Here is a 21,996-nt window from a genome sequence, read left to right as displayed (position 1 = left end):
CCAAGTTGTTGAGTGTGGCACAAAGTTGCTGATATTGGCCTCAAACTCTTGGTCCTCCTGCCTTAGCCTCCCAAGTTGCTGGGATTACAGGTGTTCACCACCATGCCTGGCTTATAGATTGAATTTTGAATGTCCCTCCAAAGCCCATGTGTCAAAGGCTATCACCAGCTGGCTGGACTGGCGACATAAACTGGGTTCAAAGGAACTGGCTGTATCAATAACTATGAAAACAGCGAAGAAACATGCAGCAAATGAACATAAGTTTCTAAGGCAGGACAGCTTGGTGACCCCAAGGGACAGCTCCAGTGCTGGAAGGAGCAAGACAGTGAGCATACCCTAAACCCCTGTTCTTATTTAGGGGAAAGACGTTTGAGAAAGTTCCACCCCAATAAGGCAAGGGATTGGATTTTGAAGGGTGGAGTCTTGCTTGTTGTGTCTTGGGGTCAGAGGATTGACTGGCGTCTTGGGAAGCCACACCCATCTCAGGTGCTGTGTGGGATCACAGGCAGAGCGAGAGGAAAGGCACACATAGGTCGCACAGCCCAATCAGGCAGCAACGTCGGGCCACTCTTCTCATGTGCTCAAATGCGCATGGCTCACACACACAGCCCATGGATGACTCCGACTAGAGGCTTGGTCCCCAACCTGTGGTGCTTTTGGATGACGGTGGAAACTTCAGGAGGCAGGGCTGCTGGAAGAGGTTAGACCACTGGGGTGCTCCCTTGAAGAGGCACCACCTCCTCCTCTTCCTCTCCTTGCTTCCTGGTTGCCATGAGGTGAGCAGCTTCCTCTGCCATGGGCTCCCACCAGGATGTGCCACATTGCCACAGGCCAAAAGCAATGGGCCAGCAGACTGAGGACTGAAACGTCCCAAGCCATGAGCTGAAATAAACCTTTCCTCTTCCTAAGTGGACTGTCTTAGCTAGCCTGGTGGGCACATCTGGAGTCCCAGTGACTTGGGAGAATTGCAAGTTTGAGATCAGCCTTGGCAACTTAATGAGACCCTGTCTCAAAATAAAACATAAAAAGGGCTCAGTGGTTAAGCACTCCAGGGTTCAATCCCCAGTATCAAAAATAATTTAGGCTGATTATCTCAAGTATTTTGTTATAGTAACAGAAAGATGGCTAGCACATACATTTGGGGGAGGGTGCTGAGGATTGAATCCAAGGCTTTGTACATGTAGACATGTGTTCTACCAATGAGCTACACCTGCAGCCCAGAAGAATATATTTTAAATATGTGTGGTTGATTGTGTATCTATTCTGTCCCTATAAAGAATATTTAGTGCCCTATGGATAGGCAGAGACTCTGATTGGGCTCGGGCCTTTGGGAGAGCTTGGGAGGGTCTGAAGACTATTTATAATTTGATTTTTACACTAACATATTTTTTTGTAAAAGAAACTAATGGAAGTGCAAAGTCAAGATCCAGGAAGTATAAGTGGGACCTCATTGTGATACTATTCTCTATCCTGGACACGGGGATTGTAAAGTGTCTTCACCTCTGAGTGGCCAGGAGATGACATATGGAGCCTTTTGAGGTCTATTCTCTTGTATTCTTCAGCAAGCCAGTCTCTGCTAAGGAACTTCAAACTCCTGCCAAAGAATGCAATTCTGATTTATGAGAGAGAGAGAGAGAGAGAGAGAGAGAGAGAGAGGTGGGACCTGCAGCTCTCCCTCTCTGGGGGGCTTGGGGACTGCACATGCTGGCCAGGCACCGTGGTTGCATGGTTGCTCGTGTGCCCGCTCTGTTGGGCATTCACGACAGCGGCCTTCTCCCTGGTGCACCCCTGTGGCTCCTGATGGGGGTTGTGGAATCTGTGCAATTCTAAGTATGCGGAGGAACTCCTCCTTCTGTGTCATAGGGAAGCTTGTGGGGATGCAGGTGGCAGAGCAAGGAGGATGTTACTGTGGGGATAATCTTGAATCTCCCTAACTTACAAATAAGCACTGACCTTCCACACCCTGGAACAAGCACTTCAGGGTCACTAACAAGTTGCCAGAATGCACCTCGGTGGGGACAGAGCAGGGTGCTGGGTCTGCCGGTGGGTGGCTGGGGGCTGCCTGGACTCTGGGAAGCCTGGGCCTGGCTTGGAACAGCAGCCCACGCAGTGTCCTCTGCTGGCTCTGCATGTGTCTCCCCTTCTTGATGCCACTGTGGGAACATGGGGCCTGGCCTTGGACTGTCCCCCGAGACTGACCCCTTGCACTGGCCTCTGGACCTGGCTTGATGGCATGGTTATGCCCACCTTCCTCTGACTGCAGGGAACATCAGAGGCCACCCAGGAGGAAGGACTCCAGGGGCCACACTGTTCCTGCTGAAGGAGCTGTGAGCCTCTCACTTGGAGCAGGGAACGAGGGGGAAGCAGGCAGGGGGTTCCCATTCTGGAAGACCGACCCCCTGGGGCAAGGGCCCAGTGCCCCCATGAGCGTGCAGGCGATGGCTTCTGTAGAGGCAGATTGAAGGCTGACTGACAAATAGACTGGCCACCAGTGCTGTCCTCCGAAGAGGTGCCAAGCTTTCCTCCCTGGGAATTAAGATTTGTGGTCAGGAAGGGACCCAGGGATCGAGGCACTTGGGGGGGCCTGTGGAGTTCCTTCAGGCTCAAGCTGCCCCTAAATGCCTGTTTTCTTATCCTTTTGAGATCCCTGTGTAGACTGCTGACTCTAGCCTGGGTGTCCACATCTGCTGCCCACCATGATGGGAGAAGAGGGTCTCAGGGAGTCCCACAGAGAGGAGGTCTCCACCCAGGAACAGCGGGGTCCTAGATGTACATGAGGGGAGAAGAGTCCAGCACATGTCAATAGCGGCTCAGGGATCTATTTAGGAAGGCCTGGAACACGCGTTCAAGAGACCCTGGGCCATCTCTAGAGTGAGGGGTGTGTTTGGGGGCTCCCCACCTCTCTGCTAAAGGAAGCTTGGTGACAGGTGGGTATGGGAAAATAGGTAGGGATGACATGAGCCTGTGATCTCAAGGTGACCTCCGGTGGCCAACCTCGGGATCCTTAGGCTGATATCCCCATTACAGGATCAGCAGATAACACCGGCAATGCCCTAAATTAAAAGTTTTTCAAGCTATCACGTCTCTCTTTGCTTAATCTATTTATTGGGGGCTTAATTTACAGTGCTCAAGGTAGTTGTATAAGTGAGTACTTTATGGTCAACTTCAAGATTTACAGATTTCCCCAAAATGTGGAGAGACAGACCTGGAGAGGCATGGCCTGTAGATCCAGAGGTCTGGAGAGGTGTGGGGGACCTCAGGTTAAAGGCACAAATGTGCAGCTGGGACCTGAGACGCTGGGCTTCAGTCCAGAGGCCACTTGCCTGGTGTCAGGCTACGTCTAAAACTATTTCCTGTGTGTCCTGTGTCCTTCTTTATTAATGGCGGGGCAACACGGGGCACGTGGCTCTCTGCAGGGAACACGGGAGGCCGGAAGCTGGGATAAGAAGACTGGCCCTCTAATGGGCGTGCATTTCCCACCCTCCCTCCCAGCCTTTTTCTGAGCTGGGAGAGTTTCTCAGGTGACATCGGTTGACCTATTCTTCCTGTAGCAAAACCCAGGACTGTGCGGGTGCAGAGTGGGCAGACCTGGCCACCCATGTCATGAATTTAAGAGTGGCTATGTGAAATGGGCCAGATGGTCCTGTTCCATCGTGAGTGTGTGTCATTGTGTATTGACAGCCCACTGTCATGTAATCACAGTGCACCAGGTGACAAAGGCACTGGCATGCAGAGGGCAGAGGTGTCTCCCACAGGGCCATGAGAAATGCCTGCTGCGGGATGGCCAGAACTAGAGGGGACCTTGGGAAGCTCGGGGACCTCGGGAAGCTCAGGCCCCTCGTCTGAAAGGCGGGAGTCTGGAGTTTGGAGTGATGAGGACCAGCCCACGGAGCTGGTTCCTGAGCCCAGGTCTCCCTACTGGGGTAGGTATGGTTCCAGTGCATATCAGGGCTTCCTGTGCCAGGTGTGGCCCTGCCCTACGGCAAGGCGTTGGAGGTGGAGATCCAGGACTATGGCCTGCAGTAGGCAGAGTAGGACTAGGTCTTCAGGTTGCGAGGCTCCAGTGCCCAAGATGAAGCTGTGGCTTCAAGGGACCAGGGAGCGCGCACACACCCACAGGGAACCCTCCCTGTGCCTCTTCCTGTGGCTCCCTAGGCTGCCTCCCCCTGGAGGCCACCACAGCCAGGTGGGCGTAGCCTGTAATTCTAGCAAGTTAGAAGATTGAGGCATGAGGACCCCAATTTTGAGGCCAACCTGTCTCAAAATAAAAAAGAAAAATAAATAAAAGTGTTTGGGCTGTGGCTCTGTGGTAGAGCTCCCTGAGTTCAACCCCCAGTGCCCCAAACCAAACCAACCACAACAAACCAAAAAGGCCACCCCAGAGGTGAGCCGGCACCCGACCTGAACTCTGAGGCCTGTAGGGGTGGAGTGCTGTCAGCTGGAACACTGAGACCCCTGACCTGATCTCTCTGCCCTGCCAGCCTGGTGACTGTTGTGTGCCACACCTGCTTCAAGAGGCAGGAGAAGCTGCACCGCTGCGGGCAGTGTAAGTTCGCCCACTACTGCGACCGCACCTGCCAGAAGGATGCCTGGCTGGACCACAAGAAGGAGTGCTCTGCCCTTAAGAGACACGGGAAGGCGCCCAACGAGAACATCAGGTCAGGCCCCGCAGACCAGGAGGGACGTCCAGGGCCCTGGGCGGCTCACTCCTGCCCTTCCCCCCACCCGGCTAAGAGGGAGGCCAGGGAGTCCACCACGCCCAGCAGGCAGACTCTGCAGGCTGTCCAGGGCCCAGTGTGTAACAGCTGACCTGCCAGGGTTGAGACATGAGGGTTTCCACATTCAGAAAAACTACGGTTTTGGCTTCTCTAGAAACAATGGCAGGAGCTGGGATCTGACAACGGGTGGGACAGAAGAGTACTGTCCACTTAGAGTGGTCTCCCAGTCACCCGGCTGCTCTCGGCCTGTGCGCTCTGGGCACCCTTGCCCCTGCACACGGGGCCTGGCGCGCATCGGCCGTGGCTGAATGAACGCAGCGCGACAGTGACCATGACTGGGAGCGCGGCCTGCCTAACGCTGCCCTCCCGCAGGTTGGCCGCACGCATCATGTGGCGGGTGGAGAGAGAGGGCAGCGGGCTCACCGAGGGCTGCTTGGTGTCGGTGGACGACCTGCAGAACCACGTGGAACACTTTGGGGAGGAGGAGCAGAAGGAGCTGCGGGTGGACGTGGACACGTTCCTGCAGTACTGGCCACCCCAGAGCCAAACTTTCAGCATGCAGTACATCTCCCACATCTTCGGAGTGGTACGGCGCCCTATCCGCCCTCCCCTCCCCTCCGCCCTCCCCTCCCCTCCGCCCTCCCCTCCCCTCCGCCCTCCCCTCCCCTCCGCCCTCCCCTCCCCTCCGCCCTCCCCTCCCCTCCGCCCTCCCCTCCCCTCCGCCCTCCCCTCCCCTCCGCCCTCCCCTCCCCTCCACGAGGCCCCCCCCTTCTCCTCCCTCCTTCCCTTCCGGCCTTTGGGTGGGTGGGCAACCATGCAGCAGGAGCATCTGCTGCTTCCGGTTCAGAGACCCCAGGGACAGGCCTCTGAATAGTCCCATTTGAAACTAGAGACCCTGGAGTATTATTCCTAATAAAGAGGGGAGACTGGGACAGAGGGGGTTGTCCAGCCAAGAAGCTTCCAGAAGGTGCTGGTGCAGAGTCAGGAGGGGACCAGTGGACGGAGGAGCACAGAGACTTTAGATGAGACCTGGCCCTGACCCTCCATGGCTTTGCTTGCTCTGGGATCTGTCCCACCCTGACTGAACCTGCCATCCCATCCACACACTATTTCTGCATCATTTCTGAATGACAACTTATCTTCCTGCTTATCAGCACTTGCTAAACTTTCTTCAGTCTGAAATGAAAACAAAGACCTGATCCCCATCCCTCCCTGCCCACCAGTCACCTTGGAAATAAAGCCCTTCCTCTCCCCAGGTCTGCAGGGCCGGACTGAGGGGGCGCTGGAGCACTGGGTCCTTGTGCAGCTAGGGAAATTGGGCTTGTGGAGGGGGGCAGCCCAGCCAGGGGAGCCACCAGGTCCAGGAGGTAGGGGTGGGGTCTGTGGATCAGGAGCTCCTTGGCCAGTGGGCCGCGCCTCTCCCATGGTCCTGGTGATGAGGATGAGGAGGGGGTCCGTGGAGTAGCAACAAGAAGGTCATACTCCCTGCCTCTCCAGGCCTGACCATGGAGAGAGGGGTGGGGACTTATTTTAAGGGACTGGCTCAGGCAACTCTGTCCAGGGGATGCTGGACACCCAGGGAAGAGCTGGGCTTGAGCCAAAGGCAGTCTGCCCCACCAGTCCCTCTTGCTCGGGGGAGATCAGTCTCTCCTGTGTCAAGGTCTCCTGCTGATTGGGACCCACCTGCAAAGCGGTGGCCACTCTGCTTTGCTCCAAGTTCACTGGTTTAAAAGTTAATCTCATCTAAAAAACAACTCTACAGAAACACACATACTAAGGTTTGACCAAATTAAGTACCTGGGCACCATGGTAGCTATCATGGCCTCTCCCCCCAGATTGTGTCACGAATCGTTACCACACGAGGTGAGGGCCTCGTTTATAGAACAGAGAACCCTGGCTCAGAGAGGTCGTGTGACCTCTGAAGGCCACACAGTTGCTGCTCAAGGAAGGTCTGGAAGCAGCCTGTCTGGTGCCAGGGCATCTGCATTAGCCCTGCAGCACGCTGCTGTGACAGACCCACACTGGGTGTCCCTAGGGGTCTAGGGATGACAGCCATGGTCCTATAAGTACCAGAGCCTGGAGCTGAGAGGATCCTTAGGGTTGATCTAGTCCATTTGACTCAACCTACAGATGGGACTCCAGAGCTCAGAGAGGAAAGAAGTGTGCCCGGTCCTCACAGGTGTACCCGTCTGAGGAGAGTTGTGGGAAGGTGGCCTTCTCCAGTACCAACCGCCAGGCCGGGGCACACGGGAGTGCTGTTTCCATCACCCAGAGGCAGTCACTGACACACTCCAGGTGTGCCTCTTACACACGTCTCGTGCTCTGAGAGCAAGTGTTTAGAACCTGTTTCTAGAAAGAACGACTTATTTTTAAGGAAAAGAAAATCATTTATCTGCTACATCTGTAGTAGCAACTTGATTTGCCTTGTGTTTCAGAGACACATTAAATATGGCCCTCTTCTGATTTTTCAAATTTGTGAACAGGAAATACAAACCGGGACTCAAGAGGCTGAGACAGGAGGATGGCAAGTTGGAGAAACCCTGTTTCACAGTTAATAAGGTCTGGGGCTGCAGCTCAGTGGTCGAACACCCCCGGTTCAATCCCAGTACTGGAAAAAACAAGAAATAACTATATGCCAGATTGAAAAATAGTCCAAGAGCGTTGTCAATTTTATGTCGTGGCAGCTACGGGAACTGTGAGAGGGCAGGCAAAGGAAGGAGGAGAGAGACAGGCAGGGGCATGGGCTGTGTGCCCCTACACGAGGGTACAGAGAGGAACCTTGGCGTGCCCAGGGGGACTCACGCGAGCCCAGCCAGGGACCTGGCATTTCCATCTTGAGCCCTTTTAGAACAGAACCTGGGCCAGCTTCAAGGTGCTGATGCACTTTTGCCAAGATGGGGCTCCAGGTTGCTCTCCCCTGTGGGTCATCTGGAGTGACGCAGAGCATGGGCATCCCCTAGGCTCCCTGGTTTCAGGTTCCCTCGCAACTGGGTGGCCTTTGCCTTGCGGGTGTCCCTGACGGCCCTTTGGTCTCTTTCTCTGGTAGATCAACTGCAACGGGTTCACTCTCAGTGATCAGAGAGGCCTGCAGGCTGTGGGCGTGGGCATCTTCCCCAACCTGGGCCTGGTCAACCACGACTGCTGGCCCAACTGCACTGTCATATTCAACAACGGCAGGTGAGTCCGGCTGACAGGGTATGCAGGGACAGGAGGCCTCCCGTGTCTGTTGACTTCACCTAACCAGAGTGGGCTTTCCACCTTGAGCTGCGGTGGAAGTCCCCTGTGCACCCAGCTGGAACCTCCCGCAGAGGAGCTGTGGCTGGGAAGGGTAGTGAGGAGAGAGCAGAGTGCCGTGGGTCACTTCCAAGGCCTGGCGTGTTTCTCGAGGCTGCCTGGCGTGTTAGATGAGCCTCTAGCGTCTATTTTAAAATGTGAAGCTGGAATCATCTCTCTGAGGTCATGCAGAACTCAGGCTGAGGGAGGCCGCAGGAACATACCCTAAAGCCTCTAACATTAAGCGCATTTTCCCAGTGATTCCCCAGAAGCCAGAAACAGTAGACTCTGGGTCCCGCTGAGAGCTAGGCCTTGCCATCAACATGGCAAGGACCCGATTTCCCTCTTCCTGCCCATTTCCGATGTCAGTTTCTAACGGAATTGAGAAAGACCTTAAGATGGGAAAGTTTATTTTGGATCCCGATGATACTATTTTCCCAGCATCTGTATTTGTCCTCCCAAGCCTCTTGGGGTCACTGCCTGGACCTCCTGCAATCTCCTGAGAGGGCCAGTTTTCCAGTCCAGCCTGGCTGGCTAGGAGATCACACTCAGCCATGTGCAGGGCTGACTTCTTAGGCCCTTCCCTAAGCTATGGCGACCTGGGACTCTGCCAGTCACTCTGCACAATGGCCAAGGAGCCTGGGAACCTTCCTCTGTCCTCTCGGCTTCTGCTCTGGCTTCCCTGTGTCTACTAATTCTGAGCAGCCATGTTTGTCTGGGCTGCTTGGCTTCTGTGTGAGAAGACGCCTTTGTGTTCACTGACTGGCCACCTGCCATCTGGAGAGACCCCTGGACCTGGCATTGGGTCCTGATTCCAGCTCTGACCAGTTTTACCTACTAGCTGCGTGAGTGGACCACATTTTAGCACTGGACTTCAAATGCATTCTCAGGACACCCCCTGCCAGGTGGCAGGTGAGACCCGGAGGCCCAGGGAAGGAAGCAAGCTATGCAGGGCCAAGAGCCTTCTACCCACAGACCTCCTCACTCCAAAACCAGGGCACTGTCCACCAGGCCAGCTGTGTCCTGCCCTGGGACCGGCTGGAAGGGCTAGGATGCAGGCTGCTGTGACAGACAGTGGCACCTTGCCGACTAGGCAGGCCAGCCAGTGGTATTGACTTCACCTGGTGCCTGTGACAGTGTGGGGCACCTTGCCCACTGGGCAGGTCGGCCAGTGGTATTGACTCCACCTGGTGTCTGTTTTGTCTTTCAGCCATGAGGCAGTGAAGTCCATGTTTCACACCCAGATGAGGTGGGTCAGCCCTTCCAAGACCCCTGCTCCTCTGACCCATCTGCCTCCTTTGCCTGGTGTGCGTCCGTCCGCGTATCCTCTGCACGCCAGCGCCCATCCTCCTTGCATGGCGTATTGTTAATGCTTTTGAACTGGGCATCTGCTGCTCACCCACCTCTTCCTCTCTGTCTGCTCTCTCTCTCTCCTGGCCACCAAGCATGAGTCCTTCTAGTTCACATCTTAGCCCAAACCTATGTCTTCCCCCTACACCCTGTTCGCCACAAGACGGGGGCTGTGGATCCACTGACCTGCTAAAGGACCCAGTTTGTTTATAACCCCAACTTCTCGCCCAGACTGGTTTCTGAAAATAGCATCCACAACTGTGAAAATTCTGATCAATAGCCATTCATAGTATTCTGTTTATAGTTTCTGGCCAACTCTGTGAATTCACAGTTTAGGTTAAATTTTGCTTTTGCTTTTTCTTAATGACGATCAAATAGCTCCAGAGGGGTCTTTGGGTCGGGCTGTGCTTGGGACCCTTGAAGTGGTCTTTGGGGATGAGGGCTAGGAGAGCTTGGGGCACCTGATTTGTTGCTGTGCCTCACATGAGACTCTGGATGCGCCACACCATCTCCTGGCTTTGGGTTCCACATCAGGGGAGCAAAGGTGAGGAGGACGGTGTCTCTGGGGACCTCTGGCTCTGGCTCTGTTCCTAAGCTCTGCAAAAAAATGCTTTAAATATGTGACTGCTTGTCGCTCAGCTAGCTGGGTGATAGATGGCAGAGTGCTGAAGTACAAGGGACCTGGGTCCCGCCAGGGCAGGGACAGGTCCAGGGCAGCGGCTGCAGGAAGGGCAGTGCCACACCCCTCACCTCCTGCTTCTTCGGCAGTGCTTACTTCAGTTCCCATTTGCCCCCAGCCACCAATTCCACGTACAGATGTCCCTCGCTTACAGTGGCTTGGCACAAAGATTTTTTTGACGTCCTGGTAGTGCAGAAGTTCGCCCATGTGGTCATCCTGTCACCCACTGGCAGCGCAGTAGTGGAGACATCAGGTGCACAGTGACATCAGTGGGAGATGACCTCGCCCACTGCAGGCGGTGCCCATGTTCTGGGCATATTGAAGGCAGCCAGGCCAGGCTATGGTGTGGGGCAGGTCAGGGGACTGCACACGTCTTTTGAGGGTTGGGACACCTTATTACTTTCACGCTCCCCAGCAGGGGCAAGCCCACCTGCGTTTTTGTCCTGTGATATTTTCAGTTACCCATGGGTTTACTGGGATGTGAGCCCTGGAAGTTAGGGCTCACCTGTAACATCAGACTGGGAGAAGATGATGTGTGTTTTTTGGTATTTAAGTGATACGAAATTAATTTGGTTTTGAAAACTCTTAAACACCATTAAGCCATCTGAGCCACAGATCACGGTTGGATTTCAATCTGTCACCATGGAGAGCTGCCTCTGGGAAAGGAACTGTGGGAGCAGAGTGGGTCCTCATCTCCCAGGACAGGACACCAGTGATCTACCCTACACCCTGGCCCTGGAGTGGCTCACCTGGGACAATTTGCCTGGTAGTGGAGTCCTAAAACCCAGGGCAGTGGGCCATCTCGTGTCCCAGGCAACTGTGCTGGTCGTGAGGCATCCTGGAAACCTCATGTGAGCAGCACCAGGGGCACCAAGGGCACCCGACTCTAATCTCTGCCACCCCTGTGTTCTGGGACCTGGGAGGAGGCCATTTGTTTTCTTGGTTTGTGTCCTCGTTTCAGAGACATGGGGCCCTGCAGCTCGGCATGTTAGGATTCTCAGCAGAGCTGTGAGCACAACCACCCACCTTCTGTCCCACCTGCATTTCATTGCCTCTGCTGAGAACTGGGCTGGGAAGAAAGGAAAGCAGGAATAGGGGGTGGCGTCCGGGGCTTTCCCAGGCTGCCTCAGCTGCTCTTACCCACATGAGTGCATTTTGGGGCGCGTTGGTGTAGTCCACTTTGGGGAGAGGTTTCCACCTTAAGTGGTGACCTCAGGTGCCAGGCGGGCTTGTCTCTGCCACTCACCTTGGAAGACATGGAAGGGGCTGCTTTGCCCGGAACCCCTCCAGGTGCTGGAGTCCCGCCCTGCCTTTCACACAGCGCCTAACAGCCTTTCTGGGTGGTAAAGCCATGCCCACCTCTGCAGTGCCTGTCCCCAGCCCTCTGCATCCTGCCCCTTGCTCTCTGGATGGTGGTTTTCCCCTGGGCCGTGAGGCCCTGGACTGGGCTTGGGACCTAGCTTGCCGGTCTCACACTTCTCTGTAACCATCTGACCTTGTGGTGCTGGGGGTGGGTGGTGGAGTGGGTGGGGCCCGAAGCCTGCCTGTCGGATCCACTGGGTGTCAGTTCTGCAGAGGGCTTTCACCTTGAGCACCTTTCATATTGTTGCTTAGCGGGTGGGTCATGCTGTGGGTACTGGAGGGTCAGGTCTGGGGAAAAGGAAATCTACCTACCGTTGCCAGTATGCCGCGTCTCCCAGGAAACGCTGAAGGCAGTGATGAGCAGGCTGCAGACCCAGCCTTTGTTTGTCTACCTCCAGTGACAGTGGTGGGCATGAGTCCCCCACAGGGGGGGCCTGAACATTGGACCAAAGCTGAAGGTCCTGAGGCTTAAAGTCAGACACAGAGTGTGCCAGGGTTGTGGGTAACGGAATGTATTTGTCTTTGAGAGTGTCTCCAAACTAACCAGAAATCGCTTCTAGGTCTTTTTTTGTGTGTGGGGGGGTTTGCCTCCTTGTTTCTCCCTTCCCTTGTCACAGATAACCAGTAACTAAGTGCACACAGGTGGCTGCAGAAATGGCGGCTGTGTATGGTTTTATGGCCCAGCCCAGCCCTCTACTGGGAGCCTATAGGAACCTATTCCAGGGCAATCAGCTGAATGGAGCAGATTTGACCATTATAATACTGAGCGACCCAGCAACTGTGTGTGGGGTCACGTTCCCCCTCCTGGGGGGAATGGGTGCTTTCTCGGGGTGCTAGTGGAGGTGCAGTCTCTGGGACTTGACCCTCGAGCCTAGGAGAGCACGATCCTCTGTGGGTGGCCTGGTTCTCCTGACTCCTGCCCCTCCGTCCTGCTCTAGGATTGAGCTGCGGGCCCTGGGCAAGATCTCGGAGGGAGAGGAGCTGACGGTGTCCTACATCGACTTCCTCAGTGTCAGCGAGGAGCGCAGGCAGCAGCTGAAGCAGCAGTACTACTTCGACTGCACCTGTGAGCACTGCCAGAAAGGGCTGAAGGACGACCTCTTCCTGGGAGTGAAGGAAGACCCCAAGGTACACGCAGCCCACCGCTGGGCCCAGGCCACTGCCCCTGGGGTCAGGCTCTCACAGCCAGTCGAGGTCCCCATGGCCCCGGGGAGGTGGCAAGGGGTGGTAGGGCCCAGCTGTCCCAACTAGGGGTCTGAGTTTGGGGGAGTCACTCAGTCTTCCCATCTGCGAAACAGGAATGAAGACCCTGCTGCAAGGGTCGTCTTGAGGATGAACCAAGATGCCGTAGGAAAGGGAGCAGAGGCACTCCGTGCATCTCCCACCCCCATGTGGGTGAAATACCCCTGGGCCTCTCAGACATGGAGGTCTGAGGGGCAAAGAGATTTGTTACTGGGTTATCCCAGAGGAATTCTTGGTCTCACGGATGACAACATGGAGAGGGGGCAGGCTTGCAGAGGGGCCTCCGGAGCTCAGCTGCACCAGGAGGGAGCCGAGTGGCCAGGTGTTGGAATAGCAGGGCAAAGCCACGCACCAAAAACAACAGTGACGTTGTCTGGATCTATGGTCAAGTGGGAAGGGCTGGGTCCTGAGTCCAGTGGGAAGAGTGTCTTCAAGGCCTGCTCTGCCTTCATAAGAGGTGTAGGGAAGGTCCCTGAAGGGGAGCTGGCCCAAGGTCTCAGAGACCTGGGAAGGAACAAAGATGTAGGTGGCAGCCCTGTTGGGAACACTGAATATTGAATAAAACCCAGATAACCACAGACAGAGAGTCAAAGGAGAAAATACCCTGATCCCACTAAGATGAATGAGCCAGATGTTTATGTGCAGATGTGGAATGAGCTGTGTTTGTTAAAGGGCAAGGGCAAGAATCAGGGGCCAAGCAATGCTGTGCAGGCTAGTTTGCTGGAGCTGCTTATAACAAAGTGCCCCGAACTAGCCCTGTTGATCCCAGGGGTGCTTTACCACTGAGCCACATCTCCCTTTTCTATATTTATTTAGAGAGTTGAGTTGCTAAGTGCCTTGCAAAGTTGCTGAGGCTGGCTTTGAAATCACCATCCTCCCCTCTCCCCTGGCCCCTCCCCTGGCTCCTTTGCTTATCTCGGGCTCCTCCCCTCTGATCCCGCCCCTCTCCCCTGGTCCCGCCCCTCTCACTTGGGGGGCGTTCCTTTCCTTCTCTCTGGCTCCTCCCCTCTACTTGACTCCTCTCCTTTTCCTTCCCCCTCCCCCTTCATTTAGTACCTTCTCTTCCTCCTTTGGACTTTGACAAATTCAGTGGGGTTTTTTCCTTCAAAATTATGGTGTCCTCATGTGATATGGCTTCTTGATCATGATACTTTCATGCCTCAAATACCAAAAACGTCTTTGGATAGGTTTTGGCGGGATTAATGCGGTAAGCCAAGTGGGTCTCCGTTTCAGATGTAGCTGGCAAAAATCCCTCCTGATGTCCTCTGGTCAGGATGCCAACCTTGGCCAGATGCTAAGACACTGGGAGGTTTGAATGCCAGAAGTGCAGGATCCCCCTTAACGACCCCTGGTGAACTGGAGTCCAATGCTGCAGACTCAGTCCTGCCCCAGGCTGCCTCCAGAGCGTATGGAGCTTTCCGGTGAAGGCTGCCTAGTGGATGAGTGGACAATGTTTTGGGTGATAGATCAGAATCCAAAATGCAGAGAACACCTGACAGGGACCAGCCAGGCTCTACTCTTGGCCACAGCCCACGGGGAGCCTGGACTAGGGACCACTAACTGGCAGAAAGCAAGGCAGAAAAGCCGCAGGAATCCTGACAGAGCTGCAGGACCCAGAGTTCAGAACCAGGAAGGCACTGATCTCGGTGGCCTCACCTACCTCCATTGGCAGCTGTCAACAGAGTGGGCTTTCCCTGGAGGGGGCCTCCAACTTCACGTCCCTCTTTTCCAGCCCTCTCAGGAAGCTGTGAAGGAGATGATACAATTCTCCAAGGACACATTGGAAAAAATACACAAGGCTCGCTCCGAGGGTCTGTACCATGAGGTGAGAGGCTACTGCTCTAGGGCTGGGCTGGGGAGGAGCGGGGAAGGGCTGCATCTGTGGATGTCCCTTGATTGAGACCAGGGCTTTTCTTGCTCCTAACCCTTTAGTACCTGCTAGAGGTGTGTTCTCAACGACCCTTCAGTTCATGGGAACTGGGTCTGAGCAGAGCAGGGGCAGCTTGACACATGTGTCTGGGGCTGTAGGACAGCTCAGGGCCATTGGAGGTGGGATGGTGATGACAGTTGGACTCATGGGAATGGCCTCTTGTTCTGAGTAATTGAGTGCTTGAATAGCCACAGTTTCTAGTCTCCGCCAACCAAAATTCAGTTGTGGCTCTGGAGGCACCGGGGGCTCTCACTAGAATCACCTTCAAAAAGTCCTGATGCCCAGACCCTGGCCCAGGACAATTTCAGCAGAATCTCTGGGAGTGAGACCCAGACAGTAAGATTTTCAAAGTTCTCCAGCGATTTCAACGTGCAGCTGAGGCCCACGGCCCAACACTGGGCTGCAGTGAAGTGGCTTTGAATTATCCTGGGCAGCTGAGTCTCACCCCCTGAGATGCCAGTCACCCAGTCTGCAGTAGAACAGAGACCAGGGTCAGGATGTTCTTCCGAGCTCATTAAGCCACCGGGGCGCGTGGGCAGGTTTGCGTGGCACTAGGGCGCGGTACCGTGGGGGTGGGTTCTCTTCCTTCTCCCTCCTCTCCTCCTTGGCCTCTGCTAACTCAGTCATTGCACATGCAGAGCCCTCCCTGGGGTGACCAACACGACAGTGTCCTTGCCTCCCTGGAATCCTGTCGGGTGGGGAGAGTTGATGCTCAGTGTTGCGCACAGCTTGGGAAGCCGCGTCAGGGCGTGAGCCGGGAGTGGGCAGCAGGCGGGTTCTCTTTCTCTGGATTCTCGCCTCTTCTTCATTTCTTCTTTGTCTTCATTCAAACTTGGCAGAGCCAACTGCGGGCTGCCCACTGCCCCTCGGATTGGAGAGGGTTTCCTGTAGGATGGCTGGTCGCAGCTCCCCGTTGCCACCCCACAACCATTTGCTCCCAGGTTCTGGGAAAGCCTCAGAGCTCGGCTAGTTTTGAAATGGAGAGAACTGGTGGCCCTTCCCCATGAGAGCAGCCAGGGAGGAGGAGGATAATGACAACCCAATAGAGAGATCCTTTGGGTTTGTGAGGTGCAGTCTCAGCTTGTGTCTATGCATGAGCTGTGGGAAAGCCTGCCCCCTCCAAGGCAGCGTCCTCCCAGCGGGTCTCCGGCCTCCCGGGAACCTCCTTCTCTGCCCATCATCTTGTACGTATCTATCAACTTGCTCAGCCTCACTGGGCAGAAGGACCCCCAGAGCCTCCCACAAACTGCGCATCCCACATTTCTCTCCCAGATATTTGGTATCAATTAGTCTGGGGTAGAGTCTTTTTTTTGGGGGGGGGCATCAGCATTTTAAAAAAGCTTTCCAGATATTCCAAAGTACAACCCATGTGGAGAATCACAAGAAGGGTCGCAAAGATGGAGCTCAACTGCTTGGTTCGAATCTTTGATCTCACTACCTGTATGACTTTGACAAAGTACTTACCCTCTCTGTGCTTCAGTTTTTTCCTCTAGTAAATTGGGAATACTGGTAGTACCCATGTCATTGCACTGCTGTGGGACAAATCTGTCATGGACCTGTCACCTATCTGTATTTGTACATGTGCACATATTTGCACGTGTATGTCTATGTATGCACATGTATACATGTATACACACACATATACGTACACAGCTTTCACAGCTCTCTGCTGCCCACAGATTTAAAAGCTGCCCACTCCCTCTGTCATTGGTGTGTCCTGTGGTTACACTCTCATCCCCACATCTTAGCCCAGTCACAAACTTGGCTGCCTCACTTCTGTCAGCAGCTTCCCCAACCTTAAAAGAGATCCGGGGTCCTCGGGAGGCTCCGGTTCCAGGGTATTGGTGACAGTGGCCCGTATCTCGCTCCAGGTGGTGAGGCTGTGCCGAGAGGCTCTGCAGAAGCAGGAGCCAGTGTTCGCTGATACCAACCTCTACACGCTGCGGCTGCTGAGTGTCGTCTCTGAGGTCCTCTCCTACCTCCAGGCCTTCGACGAGGCCTCCCACTACGCCAGGCGGATGGTGGACGGCTACATGTAGGTGACCATCCCTGACCCAGGAGGTCTCCTGAGATCTCCTCCAAATGGCACACAGGGTGCAGGTGCCGCGACTCCTCACCCACGGCCTCTGTCGGCCACCCACATCTCCTTCCCTCTAGCCTTTCTACATGGGCTCTGAGCAGTAGTGACTGCCCTTCACCTCCGTGTCCCCATGAGCTGGTGGGTTTGCATTTCTGGACAAACGAGGAAGTCCTCCAGAGGAGGCCACCTGTTAGACACGTGTCCCACTGCCCAGCGGGCAGGAGGGAGCCTCCCAGAGGAGCACAACCACCAGCTGTCCTGAGAAGGATGCTCTAGTTATTCCTGTCACTTTCCTAGGGCCCCAGCTCCCCCTGTTCCAGCTCAGAGTGCCATCCTGGCCCTTCTCATGGGGATGCGGCTCGGGGGCTCAGGCCAGAGTCCCAGCTCCCACAGCTCCCTGTGCCCCTTGGTCCCGCCCAGCTGGCCAGAGAGGCCTCACAGACTAGCAGGGGGGGCAGACGGGCCTGAGCACTGAAGGTTCTTTCTGAGCCACTAGGAGACGGGTGGGAGTGGGAGGGCTTGGGGTCATGTCTTGTTATCTTCTGTCCCCCTGCAGGAAGCTCTACCACCCCAATAATGCCCAACTGGGCATGGCCGTGATGCGGGCAGGCCTGACCAACTGGCACGCTGGTCACATCGAGGTGGGGCATGGGATGATCTGCAAAGCCTACGCCATCCTTCTGGTGACTCATGGGCCCTCCCACCCCATCACCAAGGACCTGGAGGCAAGTAGTGCCTGAGGGCTGGGCCTCAGCCTCTGAGCTCCCTGAGGGGTAAAGGCCTAGTTCAGGCGGACCTGGCCCTAGGGGAGTCCTGATATCTGGAGGGACCAGAAAGGGAGGGTGAGAAATGCTTTGTCACCCCCTTGTTTCATATCCAGGAACCCCGGGGCCCTGAAAGGGGCTCTGTCTGTAGTGACTGAGGGGTGATGGCAAGGCTGAGGCCTGAGTGCTGGGCCTGTGATGGCTGCGGCTGGACTGAGAAGCCGGACCGTGGTGTGTGCACAGCCATTTACACATGGAGCTTGGAACTCGCCTCTGGAGTCCGACTCTGGGGCAGAGTCCCAGCCTCTGCTCTCTCCAGCTGTGCTCCTCCACACAGTGATGGCAGTGACACCTGGTCGGCTCCACCTCTGTGTGGTAGGGACCAGGATGGTGTCGTGGTGTGGGTTCAGCAAGTCAGTGCTTAAAGGCACAAGGGACGAGGGGCGCAGTTTTACTATCTGCTGCTTCCCTGCCTGCTTTGAAGCGCTGGTTTATTTGAGTGACAGGACTGTTCTCAGGTGACTTCGTCCAGGGGAAGCAGGTACACTTCATGTCTTCACACTGTGACCTCAAGTGTTGCAGAGTGGCCCTGACACTAGGACTAGTGTGACTTCAGGTGGGGTGTCCCTGACTTCTCAGACCCCCAGATCCTCATCTATAAGAGAGAGGATATGCTAGCTCTGAAAATAGATTCAGGGACCAAGCGACAGGGGGGGGCGGAGGTGACTAGCTGTCTGTCCAGACACTAAGTTTGTCCAGGCAGAGTCTCCGTTAGTCTTAGTTTCCAGTGAAACCACAGATGTCCTGACACGTGGAGGGACAGGGCTTTCTCGTGTGCCATACTCCATGATCTTCCAAACCCACTATAAGGCACAAGGGGATCTCATCTGTGTTCTGGACAAGACTGAGGGGTGAAGTGGTTGTGTCACTTGCCTGAGGTCTCACAGCATAAGTGAGGGACCCAAGTCTGGGTCCCTACTTGACAGGTCCTGAGGGCAAGCTTTCTCTGGTGGAAACAGTCCCTCCGACTACTCACTCGGGGCCACTGCCTCCCGCACTAACTGCCCACTGCTGAGGTGGAAGGCAGAGCTCCCTCAAGTGTCCTGAGCTGTCCCCACCGTTCACTGTGGATGTATCCCCCAGGCCATGCGGGTGCAGACGGAGATGGAGCTGCGCATGTTCCGCCAGAACGAGTTCATGTACCACAAGATGCGAGAAGCAGCTCTGAACAACCAGCCCATGCAGGTCATGGCCGAGCCCAGCGCGGAGCCAGCCCCGGCTCTGTTCCACAAGAAGGCCTGAGGACCTGGGGTGGGGGCAACCCGCGGGGAGGGGCTCTGGAGGCAGCAGGTCTCTGCAGAGACCCTTGGTGAGCAAGTTCAGCCTTGTGGGGACATCCTGCCCTTTGTTCACCTTGTCATTCGGGCTCAGTTCAGCTTGTCCAGTGAGTTTGACGCTATCTCCCAGTCCAACACCTGTAGGTATGCGCTGGTGCTGGGCCCTAGGGTCTGGTAATGGAGCCCCCAGTGTAGGAGGGAGACAAATGTAAGTGATGGATTAAAGCCTAGTGTCATCCTGAACGTAGTGGTGAATCACGTGGAGAGGAGTGCAGGGGAGGGATGTGTCTGGTGTGTGTGCACCTGGTGTGTGTGTGGGGGGCCATGGGGCCATGGTGCCAGGCTGAGGGTGGCAGGTACCTGGAGTCTCCTGGCTGCTCACCTATTTGTGCAAGTGTCTCTGGGGCTGCTGATTTCCCCCGGGGCTGGAATCGTCAGCGTTTGGCAACTCGGGTGAGTGCTGTCCGGCTTTCTCAGGCCGGTGGGATTATGAGGAATGGCTGTTAGGCCCTTTAGGACCCACTCAGAGACCTGAAGCCCATTCAGAAGGGGACACATGCAAAAAGAGGCAGGGCCTTGCCCAAGCCACCTCAGATCTCAATTCTGGGTCTGGGTTCCAAGTGTAATTTTAGAAATAATTCTAGATACACAGAGGGAATATCTCCCCACCTTAGCACCCGGCCTGGTGCCTCCTTGTGATGTGAGAGCTGCGGGGACAATACCTGGATTTTTCTCGCCATTGACCTAGTAGGACTGAAGAAGCCTTCCCAGGGTGCACCTGGGAGAGAAGGGAGGAGACATGCACCCGATGGCCCTGGGTCCAGCAGAGGTGTACCTGGGGGTTTGGCTCCGTTTGCCTGGGTGGTCTTTCTCAGCTCAGACTACTTCATTGTCCCAAGAGGCTCCGTCAGAGGGCTGAGTAATTACTTCCCTTGCTGAATTTCTTTTTCTGTCCGTGCCCTGGGGTTCTTGATCTTCTCACCAGAAGGAACACCTGTGCACCTCTTCAGAGGTGTGACCAGTGTGTCATGATTTCCTGGGAGACTCTTGTTATTTCCATCAAAAAGTGTAGGTCTTGAGAATTGTCCTATTCCAACAAGAATGGCCTATTATCTTCTGAGACTTCAAATTTCTCACCAATGTTTTCTGAGACCCCGGAACAAACTCCGGGGTCTTAGGGATGTCCACAGACTTCTATGCAACCTTGGGCTACTACCACTGACCCCAGAACTCCACCCAGCCTCATGGAGTCAAGTGAGCTCCACAAGCTCCGGGTTTTCCTCCACCCCTGCTCCAGCCTCAGGACAACCCACTGCCTCCCTCTGAACCTCGTCTAGTGGCTGAAAACTCTGCAAAAGGCCACTCTTTGCAGAATATTAGTCCGTGACATTTGGCTCTTCTTCAAGGACACTCTCTTCTCTGGAAGGTTCTATAGGAAGACTGGCAGTTCTTCCGATCCCCATTCCGCAGACCAGGAGGCCACGCTCCACTGGCACATTCGAATGACACCCTCTTCTTCCTGGATGGAAACCTCCCCAGCCCTCTTCCTTTCTGGGCCATGTTTTCTACCCACCCACTGGTTGTCTCCCATGTCCAGGGTCATTTTTTTCCTCCCCGTCTTCCTGAAGCTGTTGTCTTGGTGAATTCTGTGTGTCTGTGATCTTCCTTCCCTCTCTCCTCCAGAGAGCTAGACTGCTCCTGTGCCCTGGAGCCCTGGTCTTCCTGTGACCCTGGGACCTGCTCCATGCTGGTTCCCTCCCTCCAGGGTCCTGCCACTCCTCACCACTGCCCATCTTCAGATCAGGACTCTTGGACCTCCAAGACCCTTGGTCTCCATGGCGAGGGTTCTTTTAGTTGTAGTCTATCTGCTTTTCCTCCCTCTGCATTTCTGTGGAGCCCACTGCAACCTGGCCCCACCTTGCCCTCCACGTGACTGTTCCTTGGGAGGAGCCTCTGACATTGTTTCTCCACCTGCCCGACGTGTGGCATCGCAGGAGGTGGTTCAGCCCTCTATCCACCCTCTTCTCTCCACACACACTCCCTGCCTGTGCTCCAGCAGGTCCTCTGCTGAAGGGCTGCCTGGAGGATGATGCTCTGTTGCCTGACTTTGAGCTCCAGCTCCACTGCCCTCCCCTCCCCCCAGAACATCACCCCCGGGCATTGCCTGCCCTCTGATTATGAACTCCTGGAGGGTGGGGCTGTTCTCGCCCCAGAACCTGGCCTAGGTCCTGGAGCAGGACAGGTGCCTGGGAAATGTGTATGATGGATGGATGAATTTGCTAATTACCGAGCAGTGTGCACTTTGAGTTTTTGTGTTACAGCAATCGACAAAGCCCTTTAAGCCCTTTATGTTTCCAAGCAAACAGGTGTGGCTTCTAAGGACCTCGGAGCAGTGATGATGGATAATTTTTGCCACCCCAAACAGTCATCACTAGCGACTCCTGACTGCTGAGCACTTGAGTCTGACTCAGAAGGAATCTTTTATTTTATTTAATTTCTGTTTATATTGGAATAGTCAAAGCAATCAGTGGCTGCTGTGCTAGATTGTGCAATTTTAGAGGAGTAATTAAGGATAGGTTTCCCCCCAACCCGCTGCTCTCAGTACTAGGGATTTAACCCAGGGGTGCTTTCCCACTGAGCCACATCACCAACCCTTTTTTAAAAATTTTATTTTGAGACAGGGTTTCACTAAGTTGCTTAGGGCCTTGCTAAACTACTGAGGCTGGCCTTGAACTTTTGATCCTCCTGTCTCAGGTCCCAAGCCATGGAATTACAAGGGTGGGCCACCACGCCTGGCTCAGAGTAGTTTTTAAAGCCAGACTTCCTTCTCCTCCCCACCCCATGAATCATTTCCTCTAACCCAATCCGTGTTTTGAAAAGGGGAAGCACTCTTCTGGGTGGATGTAGACTGCTGCAGGTGTAGACCGCATCGCACCTGCAGACACCTGGCACGGCACCTGCGGCAAGCGCCCCCTGTCGGCGGGAGGACCGCAGCGCAGGTAAGGGGCCCGAGAGGTTGGGGCAAAAACAGCCCACCTTACCCACAGCTGTTGAGCCAATTTGTGTAAAGCAGATTTCCAGCCCAGGGTCTTCTGGGCATCTGTAAAAACCAAAATTCGCTTCTAAAATTAAATCTCCTTTTCAGTCCAAGCCATAATAGCGATCTTCCCCCAAATGAGTTCCCAGGGAGGAGCCTCGGTAGGAGCCGGGGAATTTTGTGTAGTCCTGGAGGTTTGCTCAGAGTACTTGGCTACTCTCTCT

General features: G+C 55.0%; 1 protein-coding gene across 4 annotated transcripts in view; it reads left to right on the top strand.

Moving 5' to 3' along the window:
• Nucleotides 1–18,978, top strand: part of Smyd1 (SET and MYND domain containing 1) — a 33,226-nt gene extending 14,248 nt beyond the window's left edge. For 3 of the 4 annotated variants that reach the window (XM_076832872.2, XM_076832870.2, XM_077105181.1), the window contains exons 3-11: nt 4,482–4,658; nt 5,091–5,304; nt 7,765–7,895; nt 9,202–9,240; nt 12,321–12,510; nt 14,357–14,449; nt 16,426–16,589; nt 17,191–17,359; nt 18,542–18,978. In XM_076832872.2, coding sequence (XP_076688987.1) covers nt 4,482–4,658; nt 5,091–5,304; nt 7,765–7,895; nt 9,202–9,240; nt 12,321–12,510; nt 14,357–14,449; nt 16,426–16,589; nt 17,191–17,359; nt 18,542–18,700 — 1,336 coding nt within the window. In that variant the 3' untranslated portion in view covers nt 18,701–18,978. The remainder of the gene's footprint in view (nt 1–4,481; nt 4,659–5,090; nt 5,305–7,764; nt 7,896–9,201; nt 9,241–12,320; nt 12,511–14,356; nt 14,450–16,425; nt 16,590–17,190; nt 17,360–18,541) is intronic. The other variant, XM_076832873.2, reaches the window with a different exon arrangement.
• Nucleotides 18,979–21,996: the final 3,018 nt, after the last annotated feature.

This window comes from Callospermophilus lateralis, chromosome 14 (genome assembly GCF_048772815.1).
Source record: "Callospermophilus lateralis isolate mCalLat2 chromosome 14, mCalLat2.hap1, whole genome shotgun sequence".
In the NCBI taxonomy this organism is placed as follows: Eukaryota; Metazoa; Chordata; class Mammalia; order Rodentia; family Sciuridae; genus Callospermophilus; species Callospermophilus lateralis.
This window is presented reverse-complemented; position numbering and strand designations above follow the sequence as displayed.